We start from the raw sequence: 16,981 nt of genomic DNA, 5'->3' as shown, positions 1-16,981 counted from the left end.
ATTCTCCTCATGAATCACCAAGGACTCTATGGGTACAATCCAAAGGCTGTTAGGAATATTTAGGTCCCAATGAAATTAATGCAAATCAAATCCTAGCTCTTAATCACTCATTTCAATCCTATAGATTTTATTGAGCATGCCTAATTCTTGATTACATTCTAATTTATTCTTGCATAGCCAGGGCTGTGTACCTTTTGAATCTGGTAGCCTAAAAACACTCTTTAAAACATTTTTTAAAGAAAGCAGGGTTCTTGCCTCATCTGGGGGAGGGGGCTTGAAAACACTGTTCAACGGGAAGTTTAGAAAAATAAACTCACCAATTCAGATTTTCCCCTACCAATTAGAATTGGTTGTAGAAAATGCTGTCAAATCACAGCCAACTTTTGTTGAACCCTGTAGGGTTTTTAATGCAAGAGACAAACAGAGCTGGTTTGCCATTGCCTACCTCTGCATAGCAACCCAGGAGTTCCTTGGTGGTCTCGCATCCAAGTGCTAAGACCCTGCTTAGCTTCTGAGATCCAAAGATTAGGCTAACCTGAGTCATCAAGTTCAGGACACCAATCAGAATTAGGCCCCATTTATTACCAAGAAAACTTTAGGTGTTTAACCTACTGATTAAAGTCTTCAGCCTTGCAAAATACACTTCATGGAATATGTCAAACTTGATATTAGAAACCCTCTGACTGCCTTTTGGGAACTAACATATTAAGCTGGTCTAATTCTGACTGAGCAGCATACGAAGTATCATATCCCCCTTTCAATGTGAGAAATGCATCCAGTGACTTATCAAAGTGCATGCTGATCACATGTAGCATTGAACCTTTGGCCTGCTAGCATCCTGGCAAATTGGATGGAAATGCCATTTGTAAATGGTGATGTCACTCCAAGTATTTCTAATGACAGATGTGCAGTTGCAAAACAGCCTATTTACAATAAAAGCAAGTAGGATTATGGTTCATGCTTTAATACTTCTTATTCAGAATTAATCAGGATGAATGTCTTCCATCAGCTTCACAATATGAATAATCTACATCATTATTTGAAGAATTAATTAGCTAGCTAATTAATTGATTGATACATATTGCTGCTGTTCTGCTGCAATGGAAAAAGCAGGTCAATTTCAGCACTGCCATTTAAGGGGATATAATGCCTCTGATTATTATAGGTCCTGCATAAAACTTGATTATTTCCACTACAGAATGGTGAACTGCCACACATTTTATATTTTGAGAGGAGGCTAACAGATATCTTAAATAAACATATGTCAACGTGTTTGATCTACTGATATGCATGTGTATAAAGTCAGTTTTCTACTCATCTATTCATTCATGTGAATTGGGAGATCTTTTAGCTTATTTACAGGGAGAGAAAGAGACACAGTGAGAGCGAGACAGAGAGAGAGTGTTTACAATGTACTACAGTCAGGATATTTGGGATTGCGGTAAAAATCTGAGATCTGGCATTTGAATCATGCAAAACATGGACATTTTGCATGATTTAATTTACTTGCATGCTTTGGTTTACTGTCTTTTTAAATAACTGGGGTACAGCAAACAAACATCACCTGAGCACATTCGGAAAGGAAATAGCTGAAGATGGAAGGGACCAGCAAATTTACAGCAGCAGGAAAAAAATGTTTTCTATATTTATCAGACTGAAGTGGGCATGTGCACACACCTGTCAATTGTGTTTCTAAGGCTGTTAGCTCTATCCTGGAAAATAAAGGCCAGTTATTAGAGAAAGGAGAATTTGTATGAAATCTGTTCAGCAGAAAAACTCTGGCATGACTGACACCTCGAGCAGCCATGGAGGACAAGGAGCGAACAACACTGATCAAAATCCCAGCACTGAGCATGGATCACATGGAGAAGAGTCACTTGAGATAGCGACCCCTTAGTTTGTAATCTAAAGAAGGCCCCCTAGTCCTCTGCCCCACCCCAGATCCAGACCGCTGCCCCACCCATTCTACCCACAGTCTGTTGCCTGCTAATAGCTAGGATCTGCACCTTGGAAGGAGGCCAAATAACCAGCAAGAGCTCCTGGAACAATGTCAGAATGCTGGGCTGCAAGGCAGAACAGCAACGATTCTGCAAAATGCTTTGTGACTAACTGTAAATAGCTATCATTAATACAAAACAGACTCCTGAGCTGCTCGTCTTGGTTACATAACAATCTGCATGTATATGATACAGGTGCACGAGGGTTGTCAGATCCTACATGGACACCGACAGGATGGGGAAGGATTACCAGATCCATGTTGGGAAACTCCTGGAGATTTGGGAGTGGATTCTGGAGAGGATAGGAACCTCAGTGCGGTACACTGCCATAGATTCCATCCTCAAAAGCATCCATTTTCTCCAGGAGAAGTGATCTCTGTAGTCTGGAGATGGGCTGTAATTCCGCGGAATCCCCAAGTCCCACTTGGAGGCTGGCATCTCTGTGCATGAGTACTAAATACATGCATCTCATGTCATTGCAAAGAGTACACACACATTATTTCTATAAAATATATGGAGTGTGGCCCCAATCCTTTCCCATTTAATGCTTTCAAAGGGATACCTACAAATAATGTCAAGCAGTCTTCACAACTAATGTGGTGCTAATAATGAAATTTCTTCCCAGTTATCTATACCAAATACAGTGTTGAGAAAAAATCTGCTTTGATTGTTCTAAAGGCCTCAGACCATATGGCATGGTTGATGGGCTTACCTTCGGAGTGAACATGTGCAGGATTCCATCTACTGCACCCCTCAAGAGCAAACCCCGGACCAGGAAGCAAATGAGTACCACATAAGGAAAGAGGGAACTGAAATACATCACCTAAGAGGAAGAATATCCCACATGACATACATTAGCCGCAGCCTATACAAAATGATTGTCTTTTGAATAACACTATCCAGGGCACCACAAGCACCGACATCCCATGTTGCCTCACCAAGGGCCAAGACAGACTGCAGTGGAAGTCTATTTACATTATAAATATTTTTTCTATCATTTGCAATGTTGATTCTGTGAATTAGGCAGATCATAAGGAGGAGTTCAGGAAGAGGGTGTGTGGGGAAGGTATTTGTGAAGTTCCTGCATTGTGCAAGGGGTTGGACTAGATGACCCTGGGGATACCTTTCAACTATATGATTATATGTTTACTTTATCGGTCATGTCTTCCTGTTAAGAATTCTGGGAACTATTGTTTTGTGAGGTACTTTTTTTTTTTTACAGATCCATAGCTTCCTCTCTCACAAGCTGGTAAACCTAAGAGTTTGCCTGGGAAGATGGAGTAGACTGTTAAGTCAGTAGTATGAATTAATAATCTACCAAATAATCTACCAAGTCCCCCAAGAGGTGAAGCAATAGTGTATCGCCGCTAGAAGCCACACCTGCCCTGGCTTCCTTTCTTATAGGCTCTTACACAGATTTTTCATCCCTTCCACATGGCTACTGTGAGACACAAGGCTAGACTGTGTGTGTGTGTGTGTGAAGTACTGTCAGGTTGCTTCTGACTTATGGCACCCCTATGAATTAATGTTTTCCAAAATGCCCTGTCCTTAAGAGCCCTTCTCAGGTCTTGCAAAATGAAGGCCTACTAAATTCAGTGACTGTCAGGATCCATGCAGTGTCTCCTATCATGTTTTGCTCTGCTTTTTCCTGTCACTGTCATAGCATATACTGTTATAGGAATGGGTTTTGTTAGACTATTCTATCTCTCACAGAGAGAGCATTAGTGGCTGGGCTTCCCCTCCCTTATTCTGTACCATCCAGAGCCTGGGAATAAGATAAGGAAATAAGTTCCCAGTGAACAAGGAAGGCCTGGAAGGGGGGAAGAGCCCACAGTTTTGCGAATGCATTTAATGTTGTCTGTAAGTTCCAGTTTCACTTCTGGCAAAGTCCCTGTATGGAAAGGTTTGAACTAGTAGCATGTCAATAAAGCTTAATCTATGCTTTCATAAGTAGAATTCTATCTGAGTGTTACTTGGCAAAACCTCATGTTGTCTAGAAATATCCTCCCCCTTTCCCAGCTAGGCTTCCCAATCCCCAGGTCCCAGCGGGGATCCCCCATTTTTACAAGCTTCCCCCCTCCCCCAGCCAGCTGACCAGTGGGGAAGCCCTGCCCCCACAGTCATATAATTTTAGAGCTCCTGCAGATTTAGAAACCTGCAAACAGGTCCCTTTTTAAAATGTTTGCCTTTAAGGCTGAGCAGGAAACAGGAAGCGCTTTATGGCAAAGGGTCAGTAACAGTTTCATCGGAGAAGGGCCCCTCCCTTTGTTTTGCTTTCATTTTCAGTGGAAGCGAAGTTCTGCAGGAACAAGACCTAGTAAGTATTTGTGACTTCCGGGGTTGGAAAATGCCGAGCTGTACTGCTTCTCAGAAGGAGAGCAAGCTGGAACTTCTGTTCGGGGTAGTGGAAGGAAAATTAATGCCTACTGCCTACTTTTCTCAGTCAGAGATCAGTCCAAGATATGCACAGGAAACTTTGAGGAGATTTACCTTTGCTAAAAGGGAGTCCCGGGGGGGGGGCTCCTTTGAGGGGTCTCCGGAGACGAGTTGCATTTTCATCATCTGCAGAAGTTTCCAGAGTCATTTATTTGACATAAGCTCAACAAGATCCTAATCTTCTTTGATACTGCTAAACATCTAAAGCTACACAAGACCGGTGTTGATCTGGATAACTACAGAAAAGGTACAGATCACTATCTTTCATTCCGGGACTAATTAAAGTTAAACAAAATAAAATCAGAAGGTGGGAAATTGAAATCTAGAAAGCTTGGAAGAAGAAGGGGAGAAGGGGCGAAATTTGGACTTTGTAAATTTAAAGGACAGTGCTAAAAAGTGGAAAGGAATTTATTGTTTGGTCTACTTGTGGTTTTTTGAGAAAAAGCCCCATCGTCATAGAATTGCAGCTCCCACAGTCAACACAGGAAATACGTCAAGTATCGTGAGATCTCTCTACCAGCAAAAACGGGATTTGGTGGCAAGCAAAGCAGGAAGCATTGGATGGAAAAGGGAAATCATCGAAGCAGCCAGCCTACTCTAGGACTATAATATCATAGAAAAACATCAGCGGCCATTGCAAGGAGGCTAAAGTTTAAATAAAATTTTTAAAGTGTTTGGGACATTAAAAATTGGGGAGCCAACAGAGGTGACGTTTATAAGGTAAATGCTATTGGACATTACTGTTAATAACTATTTTAGAAGCCTCTAGAGAAAAAAGATTTTTTTTTTTTTAAAGTGAGGCAGAAAGTTGCGACTGCCATTTTGGAGAAAATAAAAACTTTAAAAATTAATATCTGAGCCCAGGAGGCTCTGAGGATGGCGAAATTAGGCTTATTGAAGAAAGCAAGCTTCATCTTTTAAACCTGATAGTTGAAATTTAATTTGGTGAGGTCAAAATTTTCGGTGTTTTTACATGTCAGACCACAAGCAAACCCAAGCAAGAACTGCTTCATCGGAGAAAATGCAGGACCAATTAGATGCAATGGAAGCCAGGATAATGAAAGGGATGAAGGAGATGATAACTGCTTCCAAAAAATAAATTAGAAAAGATATTGAAGATCTCACCAATGAGACTGTGGTAACATCAAAGAAAGTGCAAGAGGTGGAGGGGAGAGTGAAAGTAAATGATTCCACCTTGTGAAAAATACAAGAAAAAGTGGCAGTTCATGACTGCAAATTGATGGAGACCCAGATACGTCTGAGAGGAGTACCTGAGGACGAAGAAACTGATTTGAAAGAATATATAATAAAAATAATTGCAAAATTTTTGGAGGAAGATCCTGAAGGGACTAGAAATATGTATGACTATATATATAGAGTGAACTCACTTTATGCCAAAAAAAATAATCTACCAAAAGATGTGTTTATAAGATATATGACAAAAGAAATGGTGGGAAAGATCACGAATAAAAACTTTGAAAAGACATTGATAGTGAGAGGCAGCAGAGTAAGAATTTTGAAGGAGTTGCCAAGACAAGTGATAAATGACAGAAGAGCATACAAGAAATTTACAGAAAAATTACGGGACAATGAATTGAGGTATAGATGGATACTACCTGAAGGTTTGAACTTTGAACTTCAAGAAAAAAGGATTACAATTACAAACACACAGGAACTGTGTAGATTTTATGAAGAACACAAAGAATTTGCATCATGATGGATTACAAATTATTATCTTGGAATGTAAATGGACTAAATTCACCACAAAAAAGAAAAGCAACGTTTCATTAGATTAAAAAGCAAAATTGTAACATAATTTGTTTACAAGAAGTACATATCAAAGAAAAGGATTATAAATTTTTATGGAGTAAGCAATTGGGACTAGAATTTCATTCATTGGCTGAACAGAAGAAAAGGAGAGTGATTTTTTATATTAAACAAGAATTGGAGCTGAAATTAGAGTTTAAATATAAAAATGGAAGATTTGTAGCAGTAGAAATAATATTAAATGCAAAAAAACCCGTTGTTACTGGGACTGTATGCACCAAATGGAGCAAAGGATGCTTTTTTCAAAGACATTATACAACTATTTGATGAAGTGACATATGACCAAGTTTTTATAATGGGGGATTTTAATGAAGCAATCCAGAATACACTGGATAGGTCTGGGGGAAAAAAATAATAAGGTAGGAAAATTGCCAAAGTCTTTTTTTGAATTGGTCATACAAGAAAACCTGGAAGATATATGGAGAAAATTTAACCCTGAAGTACGGGACTATTCCTTTTTTTCAACAAAACATAAATTTTTTTCCAGAATTGACATGTTGTGGAGCACTAAGGATTTAGGCCTTATAACAAAGAAAATAGAGATTTTAACTAAAATAGCGGCTGATCATAACCCAATAATGTAGATTACAAAATTGTCTAAAAAGCTGAGAAGATGGAGATTAAATGAAGATTTACTACAGAATAAAGAAATAGTGACATCTCTAGAAAATGAAACTAAAGTTTTCTTCCAACCAAACGACAAAGAAGATATAGAATTTCAGACGGTGTGGGATGCTTATAAAGCAGTAATGAGAGGAACATTGATTACATTGAATAATAAAGACAAGAGGGCAAAAGAAAAACAGATGTTGGACATTCAAAATGGAATAAAGAAAAAAGAAGGGGAACTGAGAAAAAGACCAGGGAAAAAGAAAATTATGAGGGAGATTACAATATTACAAACACAAATGAGACATTTGTTAAATAAAGAACTGGAATGGTATCTGAAAAGATTACAGCAGAAATCTTTTGAGGGAGCAAATAAATCTGGAAAGTATTTGGCCTGGCAACTGAAAAAAAAGAGAGAAAGTAAAATTAATAAAATTGTGGTTGATGGAAGAGAGTTGGTAGATCAGGAAGGAATAAAAAGAGAATTCTTTAAGTACTATGCCAAATTATTTAAGGTTGTTAAAATAAAGAAAGAAAAAATGGAAACATATTTACAAAATATTAAAATAGCACCCTTAACAGAAAATGTGAAAAAAAGTTTTGAATGATCCAATTGAAAAAAATAGACATTGAAGCAGCGATTAATGCAATGAAAAATGGAAAGGCACCTGGGCCAGATGGATATACAGCTAAAATCTTCAATGAGGAATTAATATCAAAACTTCAGAAATTAATGAACATTATAAGTATAAAAGGGAAAAAACCAAATACGTGGAAGGAAGCTGTTATTTCGTTGATTCCAAAAGAAGATAGAGATGTCATGAATGTAAAACATTATAGACCAATTTCACTATTAAACAATGATTATAAAATATATACAAGAATATTGTCAGAACAGCTTAAACATCATTTGATTAATTTTATAAAGGAGGATCAAGCGGGGTTGTGATGGAATTAAAAGGGTTAATAGAAAAGCTAAGGACTCAGGGAGTCTGAATCATGTGATCTGAGGGTGGGGGCCAGAGTGCTCGGAACTCTCAGGATGAGTGAGTGACAGATAACAGCTGGAGAGTCAACGGTCAGCAACTGTCAGAGGGAGACAGTGGAAGTGGGCAGTAGATGGTCAGGAGAGCTGAAGAGAGAGCTGATACAGAGAGCTGTGAAGAGACTTCTGGTGAAGTGAAGTTCGCTATTAGCTCTGTGGAGACAGCCAGGTGGCTGAGAGTGACAATTGAGTGTCACAGTGAAAGACCTGAGTGGTCACAGAAATATTTACACTACTCTTAAGAATTAAAGAGTTTGCTGAGGGAGAGATGTGGGTCTGAGGGAGTCAGGAGGGCTGGGAGCAGACACACCAGTCAACTCAAGAGACCAGACACATAAAGCCCAAGAGGCCAACCTAATTAGAGTTTGGAGAGTGAAGAATATAAGAATTGTGGACCCTGAGGTACCTCAGTGAACCTCTGTATTGTAAAGCGTGAACTGTTTAGCAACTGTTATTCATCCAAGATACAAAATAGCCTATGTAAATACATCCTTTTCCCTCAGCTGAAGACTGTGTGTAAATAAAAATCTGTGGTTAACTGTTAAGTTCTCTGGTGCCTGAGTATTTGGAATCCAAAAGAACAGTGGCAGCACAATATATGAAATACAAAAATACAAAATATTGTGCACAAACAAACACTCTTAACTGGTGTATATAAAGTTCTATTATAATGAAATGAACAGCCCCCAACAGTGGGCATACATTCATACAGTATAAATAGAAAACAACAGTCTCAAAACAATACTCCAAGGAGGACCCCACACAGCCACAAAGTTTTCCAAAATGAGTGCAAAGACTCAAAAATAATAATGTTCCGCAGGAGTCCCTCCGTTGTTTGTTGACTTCTGAAGGACAAATTCTAACCTTCACGCAAACCCCGGATTTGATTGCGTTCCGCTGCTCCTGCAGCTTCCTTGTAAGTCAAACTGCAAACAACAAAAGTGACCGATAAAAACCACCCTAAACCAAAGAGATATTAACAAAAACATACAGATACAGTTGGTAAAACAACCTGAAAACTCCAGCCAAGTTCTTTCTCAAACGCCCATTTAGGTATCTTAATTTGCGGCTTGGGCTACCAGAGTCCACGGCTTTTTAAAAAAAGGACGGACACAGCTGTTGTTACTCAACCATTTAAAGGAGACCACACCACAATCTACCAACATACCCAAGAAACAAAATACATTATATATAACAAGAGAAATCATTGTGTTGATTAAGGCCAGAGGGTTCAATAGTGTTTAAACGATGTATCCACTGTGCCTCTTTTTGTAACATGGTCCTTTGTAAATCACCACCTCTACTTTCACCAATTTTCTGAATCACAAAGAATTTTAAGGCTTCTAAGTTATGATCAGTCTCAGTAAAATGTTGAAGGAGAGGAACACCAGGAACTTGATGGCGAACCCTTGAGATGTGTTCCAAAACACGTGTCTTAATCGCCCTACGGGAACATCCTATGTACATTTTAGAACAATCTCCACAGACCAGGGCATAAATGACCCCTTTAGAGTCACAATTAGTGAAACCTGTCAATTTAATGGTTGTTTGGGATCTAGGATCCACATACTCTTTTATTTGTAGAGAGTACTTGCACGCTTTGCAACCCTTGCAATGGAAATGACCAGGGGGCAATCGAGAAGACGTCTGTGCAGTATTCAAATCCGTATGCACCAAATAGTCCCTTAGATTCCTAGATCTACGGAAACCAATTATAGGTGGGGAGGCAAATCCTGCAATGCTGGAAACAATACCCCAATGGCGCAAAATGATATTTTTAATCGCTAATGCCTTTGGAGTATATTGTAATGAACAAAATAATCTTTGATTTTCCCTAGCCTCTCCATTCTGTTTGTTCGAACGCTGAAGCATAAAACTTAATGCTAGGGTGACAAGAGTCCATCCATTCAACTAAACTCTCCAATCTTTCTGCATGTTTCATAACCAAAAAGATGTCGTCCACAAACCTAACAAAAAACAATATATCTTCAAAGAAAGGATTTATGTTACTGTTACAATAAAAATCATTTTCCAGCACAGCCATAAACAAACAGGCAATAGATGGCGCCAGAGCGCTGCCCATCGCAACCCCTTTACGTTGCAGAAAAAATTCTTGGTCAAAACGAAAATAGTTGTTTTCAATAATCAGGTCCACTAGCTCCAACAAAAAAGGTGTTGGTGGATCCAAGTCCTCTCTCTGATCCAAATAACACTGAGCTGTACTTCTCAAATCCTCAAAGGGAATATTAGTGTATAATGATTGAACGTCCAATGTTACTAATGAGGCATCTGCAGGGATATAAAAATCCTCAATCTTAGAGACAAAATCTGTCGTGTCTCTAATAAAACTGGGAATCTTACAAACAAAAGGCTTCAAAAAGTGATCCACAAATTTAGATAGGGGTTCTAATAACGAACCCTTTCCTGACACAATTGGACGACCAGGAGGGGGTTTGATTTCTTTATGTACCTTAGGGAGGGCATAAAAAATAGGTACTTTAGGGTGGGGGTTATCCAAAAACATCTTTTTGGTTATGAAACATGCAGAAAGATTGGAGAGTTTAGTTGAATGGATGGACTCTTGTCACCCTAGCATTAAGTTTTCGTTTAATAGAGATCCTGACACCATTGTGTTTTTGGACACGGTGGTGTATCGCACTGCTAATAATACTCTAGCTATTAAGAACCATAGAAAGGCGGTGGCTAAGAATGGGTATTTACATTATGACTCTTTCCATCCTCCCGTTTTGCGCAATAATATACCCTATGGGCAATTCTTACGCATGAAACAAAACAGTACCTCAGTCACTGAGTATAAAAAATCATGTAACCAACTGACAGTGCAGTTTAAGGAACGGGGTTATCCAGTAACAGTCATCAAAGGGGCGGAGACGAGGGCTGCCAAACAAGAACGTTCCCTTATGCTTCAGCGTTCGAACAAGCAGAATGGAGAGGCTAGGGAAAATCAAAGATTATTTTGTTCATTACAATATACTCCGAAGGCATTAGCGATTAAAAATATCATTTTGCGCCATTGGGGTATTGTTTCCAGCATTGCAGGATGTGCCTCCCCACCTATAATTGGTTTCCGTAGATCTAGGAATCTAAGGGACTATTTGGTGCATACGGATTTGAATACTGCACAGACGTCTTCTCGATTGCCCCCATGTCATTTCCGTTGCAAGGGTTGCAAAGCGTACAAGTACTCTCTACAAATAAAAGAGTATGTGGATCCTAGATCCCAAACAACCATTAAATTGACAGGTTTCACTAATTGTGACTCTAAAGGGGTCATTTATGCCCTGGTCTGTGGAGATTGTTCTAAAATGTACATAGGATGTTCCCGTAGGGCGATTAAGACACGTGTTTTGGAACACATCTCAAGGGTTCGCCATCACGTTCCTGGTGTTCCTCTCCTTCAACATTTTACTGAGACTGATCATAACTTAGAAGCCTTAAAATTCTTTGTGATTCAGAAAATTGGTGAAAGTAGAGGTGGTGATTTACAAAGGACCATGTTACAAAAAGAGGCACGGTGGATACATCGTTTAAACACTATTGAACCCTCTGGCCTTAATCAACACAATGATTTCTCTTGTTATATATAATGTATTTTGTTTCTTGGGTATGTTGGTAGATTGTGGTGTGGTCTCCTTTAAATGGTTGAGTAACAACAGCTGTGTCCGTCCTTTTTAAAAAAAGCCGTGGGCTCTGGTAGCCCAAGCCGCAAATTAAGATACCTAAATGGGCGTTTGAGAAAGAACTTGGCTGGAGTTTTCAGGTTGTTTTACCAACTGTATCTGTATGTTTTTGTTAATATCTCTTTGGTTTAGGGTGGTTTTTATCGGTCACTTTTGTTGTTTGCAGTTTGACTTACGAGGAAGCTGCAGGAGCAGCGGAACGCAATCAAATCCGGGGTTTGCGTGAAGGTTAGAATTTGTCCTTCAGAAGTCAACAAACAACGGAGGGACTCCTGCGGAACATTATTATTTTTGAGTCTTTGCACTCATTTTGGAAAACTCTGTGACTGTGTGGGGTCCTCCTTGGAGTATTGTTTTGAGACTGTTGTTTTCTATTTATACTGTATGAATGTATGCCCACTGTTGGGGGCTGTTCATTTCATTATAATAGAACTTTATATACACCAGTTAAGAGTGTTTGTTTGTGCACAATATTTTGTATTTTTGTATTTTTGAGTATTTGGAATCAGCAGCAAATCAGCAGTGGTCCCCTACATACATAGTTATCCGTCTATCTGAAAATAAACAAGAAACCCGAAGAGACTAGAAATCCTTTTAATACCCACTCCCTTTACTCATTAGTCGTGAAACCAGAAGGAAGAAATATAGTCGGCAGGAGGGGCTGGGGTCACCATAAGTCACCTTAAGTGGTGCAGGGCAGTCATAGGGGTTTCTTCCCAAAAGGCAAATAAGAGACAATATTAGAACTGTTGTAAATATCGTGGAATATTATGAAAAATATCCAGAAAAGGAAGTTGCATTATTCTTTGCGGATGCAGAGAAAGCATTTGATAATTTAAACTGGAACTTTATGTTTGCAGTAATAGAGAAAATGGAGTTGGTGGAAACTATATAAGGATGATAAAAGCAATATACACTGAACAACGTGCAAGGCTATGTATAGATGCAGATCTTACAGAAGATATAACTATTAGCAAAGGTACAAGACAAGGCTGTCCACTTTCCTCACTGATGTTTATAATGACTCTTGAAATCCTACTGATGCAAATCCAAGAAGACAAAGAAATAGAAGGATTAAAAGTAAAAGGATTTACTTACAAATATAGGGCATTTGCAGATGATATAATGTTTATAAATGAAAATCCCATACAAGTAACACTTTGTTGTTAGTTAAAATACAAGAATAAAGAGAACTGGCGGGACTTTATATTAATAAAGAAAAATCAAAACTTCTATGTAAAAATATGCAAATAAGCAAACAAAAGGAATTGTAGAAGATAACGGGATGTGAAGTTACCTCTAAGATAAAATATTTGGGTGTGGAGATAACAATGAAGAATATTAATTTGTTTAAAAAATAATTATGAGAAGCTATGGTGTAAAATGGATGAAGATATAATAAAATGGAATAAACTTAATTTGTCATTGCTTGGCAGAACAGCTACAATTAAGATGAATATTTTGCCAAGAATAATGTATTTGTTTCAAACTATTCCGATTGTGAAAGACAGTAAACAATTTAATAAATGGCAAAGGAAAATTTCAGAGTTTGTGTGGGCTGGGAGGAAACCAAGGATCAAAATGAAAATTTTAACAGATGCAAAAGAGAGAGGAGGATTCCAATTATCAGAATTAAAACTATATCATGAAGCAGTTTGTTTAGTGTGGATAAAAGAATGGGTGACGCTGTTAAACAAAAAACTTTTAGTGTTGGAAGGTCATGGAAATAAATTTGGCTGGCACACTTATATGTACTATGGGGAATAAAAGATGGATGGTTTTTTTTCTCACCATTATATAAGAAATAATTTGCTAAATACTTGGATGAAATATAAGTAGTATGGGGATGAGAGAAAACCATTATGGATAGTGCCAGCAGAAGTAATAAAAATAACAGCTAAGACGGGTGAAGAAAAGTGGTTGTCATACAATCAACTATTAAAAATACAAAGTAGCAAAATAGAATTGAAAACTGCTGAAGAGTTGAATAATAAATATAATTGGTTCCAAATGCAACAAATAAAGAGCTTGGTGGAAAATGATATTAAAACTGAAGGAATTAGAGGACAGCAAACAGAAATGGAAAAAGTTCTGCTTGGAGACAATGAAAAATTAATTTCAAAATTATATAAATTACTTTTAAAATGGTCTACGAAAGATGAATAGTGAAATCTCAAATGATTAAGTGGGCAGTTAATGTAAATAAAGAAACTTGGGAATATTTGTGGAAGAATTCTATAAAGCTTTCGACGTGTCATAGTATTAAAGAGAACTGTTTTAAAATGATGTACAGATGGTATATGACTCCTAAAAAGTTGGCAAAGATGAACAATAAGATGCCAGATAAATGTTGGAAATGTAAAAAAAATGAAGGTTCTTTCTACCATATGTGGTGGACTTGTGAAAGAGCAAAAAAGTATTGGCAGATGATTCAACAAGAAATTTCTAGGATCTTGGGATACGAATTTAAGAAAATTGCAGAGACTTTTCTGTTGAGATTACAAATGAAAAAATTTCCAAAAGAAGATAGAACTATCATCTGGTACTTGCTTTCAGCTGCTAGGACATTGTATGCGCAGTTGTGGAAGCAAGAAAAAATACCAGAAAAATGGGATTGGATTGTAAAAGTTATGACATGGAGTGAAATGGACAAATTAACAAGAATTTTAAGAGACTATGACTTAGACGTTTTTTAAGATGGAGTGGGAAAAGTTTAAAAGATATGTAGAAAAAGAGTGGAAAATAAAAGGACATTGGACAATTTTTGATAATGATTAAGTCTTAGAAGGAAGAAGAATATTAATCTTTGTTTTTATTAGTTACGGGTACCTTTAAATGTTAGTATTTTAAGTAAATAACACTGGCAGGGGTCAAGTAACGGGGGGAGGGATGGTTAGAAAGTAATATATGGGATAGATAAAAAAGAAGTTATTAACAATGCAAGAAATAGATATTGTTACCAAATGTTACTAAATAAAATTGTTTTAAACAAAGACCCAGTAAGTATTTGTGTGAGAGAGAGGGGGGGCAGGGGATTCCCTGGTTTGGAGGCCCTCCCCCTGCTTTAGAAAGTGTGGTGGGGGGAGGGAAATGTCTACTGGGCACTCTATTATTCCCTATGGAGAAGGAATCCCATAGGGAATAATGGGGAATTGATCCGTGGGTATTGGGGGCTCTGGGGGGCTATTTTTTGAGGTAGAGGCACCAAATTTTTAGTATAGCATCTAGTGTCTCTCCCCAAAATACCCCCCAAGTTTCAAAATGATTGGACCAGGGGGTCCAATTCTATGAGCCCCAAAAGATAGTGCCCCTATCCTTCATTATTTCTTATGGAAGAAAGGCATTTAAAAAGGTGTGCTGTCCCTTTAAATGTGATGGCCAGAACTCCCTTGGAGTTCAATTATGCTTGTCATACCCTTGTTCCTGGCTCCACCCCTAATGTCTCCTGGCTCCACCCCCAAAGTCCCCAGATATTTCTTGAATTGGACTTGGCAACCCTATTCGCTGTGCTATGGTTACTGGCCACTAACAGTTTATCAGGTTATATTAAGGTGCAGCCATAGTTAACAGCAGTTATTGACTGCTGCCCAAGATTACCAGTTAGGAGTTACATGAGGATTGCACCAGTTGTGAACTGTTATGGGGTGTGTGCAGTTTTATTCTGCTTCTGGCTGCTACCTACCTTCCCAGAGGACTGGATGCCTTTGATCATAGCCAAGCCCACAATGCTCCAAGCTACCAGTAGACATATGGTCATTCTCCAGTTCAGGCCACCACTCTCTGAAATGGTGTTGGAAATATCCAGGGTTTCACGGTACCAGAAATAAGTAGTGGCAGAACTTTTTTCACATTCTGGTTCCACAACTGAAAATGGCAAGAGGTTACATGAATTACAGTCTCTTGCTTTGGCATCTCAAAAGACATGACTTAAAATGGCAGCAAAGGCTGTCTGAGGGAGAAAGACATGACTGGGCACTTCTGAAAAGATGCCTATATGCATTTAGGAGAAAAAATACGATCTTGCCAACTGAAATTAAAAGTTAAATACATTGAGTAATTTACATCTGCTATAAAAGATTCATTAGAGAGAGAGACAGGCAGAGATATGATTTATTAATGTCATAAATGCCTCTGTTGCATTTTCAGGAAAGCAACAATGTGAATTCCATATTCTACCAGTGGAAACAATCATGAACATGCCTTTTTTTGAGGTGCTGGTCCATACCAGTACTTCTAATGAAATGATTTGCGACACTGTACAGGGCATGGGCTCTTTGTTCACCTTCTGTCTTTCTGTCTGTATCATTATCCATCAACAATCAGATTGATTCAGGTGAATTACAAAAATAACACAACAAACAGATAAATATGGAGAAAAAATAAATGAGGAAAAAGCTATCACTGGACTATGCAAAACTGGGACATAATTTGAGGGAGCGGCTGCAGCTCAATCGTAGAGCATCTGCTTGGCATACAGAAGGTCCCAGATTCAATCCCCAGCATCTCCAGTTTAAAGATCTGGCGGTAGGTGATGTGAGAGACCTCAGCCTGGAGAACCACTGCCAATCTGAGTAGACAATACTATTTTTGTGGATCGGTCTGATGCAGTAAAAGGCAGTTTCATGTGTTCAATTTATTAACAAACCTAACAGATTAATATTGCCTTTCTGATGAAATATTCATGTTTGCTATTTTACTTATTTCTGTTGAGATTTTTCTCACAAAGATTTTGCCCATGGGCATGTCCACTACATAGGTTTTAAACTGGCATTCTCAGATCCACATTTCTACAGTATGCATGTTGTACTCCTTGTTATTTCGCTTAATTTGTCTGGTGTCAGATACCAGAGGTACATAACTTTATTTCTACAATTCCTTCATGTTTATGGAGATAGTTGTGGTTGGACTCTTTACAAAAATAGTTCTCACTCCTTCTCAGTTGGTATATTAAACATTTTTCCCCATTACTGATTATATTCACAGGGCCTGTAAAGCAGAGATGTTCCGCCAGACTTCTGCCTGAAGACAGCAACAGTTGCTGAGTTGGCATCCCTCCCCTCTGCCTTTTGAAGAAGGCCCCCCCATGCAGCATCCAGAAAGCAGGAATAGTATCACTTTAATATGACACCATCGAGATTTGCAATGTGTTTTTAAATTAACTGGTTTTATTGATTGATTGATGTATTTTAATTATTGTTGTACATTACCTAAGCCTGGCTTTGGCCAGGAAGGGGCAATTCATCAAACCAAATAACACCAAATTTTGGAATACGCCCAGCCAACAGTTTCACTCAATCTCACCTAATTCTCAGGCTTGCCATGGCTCTCTTCCCACATGTACAGCAGATCCCATGATCCCCACAATA

The 16,981-nt window shown here is 38.4% G+C and overlaps 1 protein-coding gene across 1 annotated transcript in view; it reads right to left on the bottom strand.

Moving 5' to 3' along the window:
- Positions 1–16,981, bottom strand: part of SLC6A17 (solute carrier family 6 member 17) — a 56,437-nt gene that overhangs the window by 10,252 nt on the left and 29,204 nt on the right. The window contains exons 4-5 of the mRNA XM_060231617.1: positions 15,298–15,479; positions 2,710–2,820 (exon numbers count right to left, since the gene is read on the bottom strand). Coding sequence (XP_060087600.1) covers positions 2,710–2,820; positions 15,298–15,479 — 293 coding nt within the window. The remainder of the gene's footprint in view (positions 1–2,709; positions 2,821–15,297; positions 15,480–16,981) is intronic.

The sequence above is a fragment of the Heteronotia binoei genome, chromosome 2 (genome assembly GCF_032191835.1).
Source record: "Heteronotia binoei isolate CCM8104 ecotype False Entrance Well chromosome 2, APGP_CSIRO_Hbin_v1, whole genome shotgun sequence".
Taxonomy (NCBI): Eukaryota; Metazoa; Chordata; class Lepidosauria; order Squamata; family Gekkonidae; genus Heteronotia; species Heteronotia binoei.
Note: the sequence above shows the minus strand (reverse complement) of the source record. Positions and strands in the feature narration are given on the sequence as shown.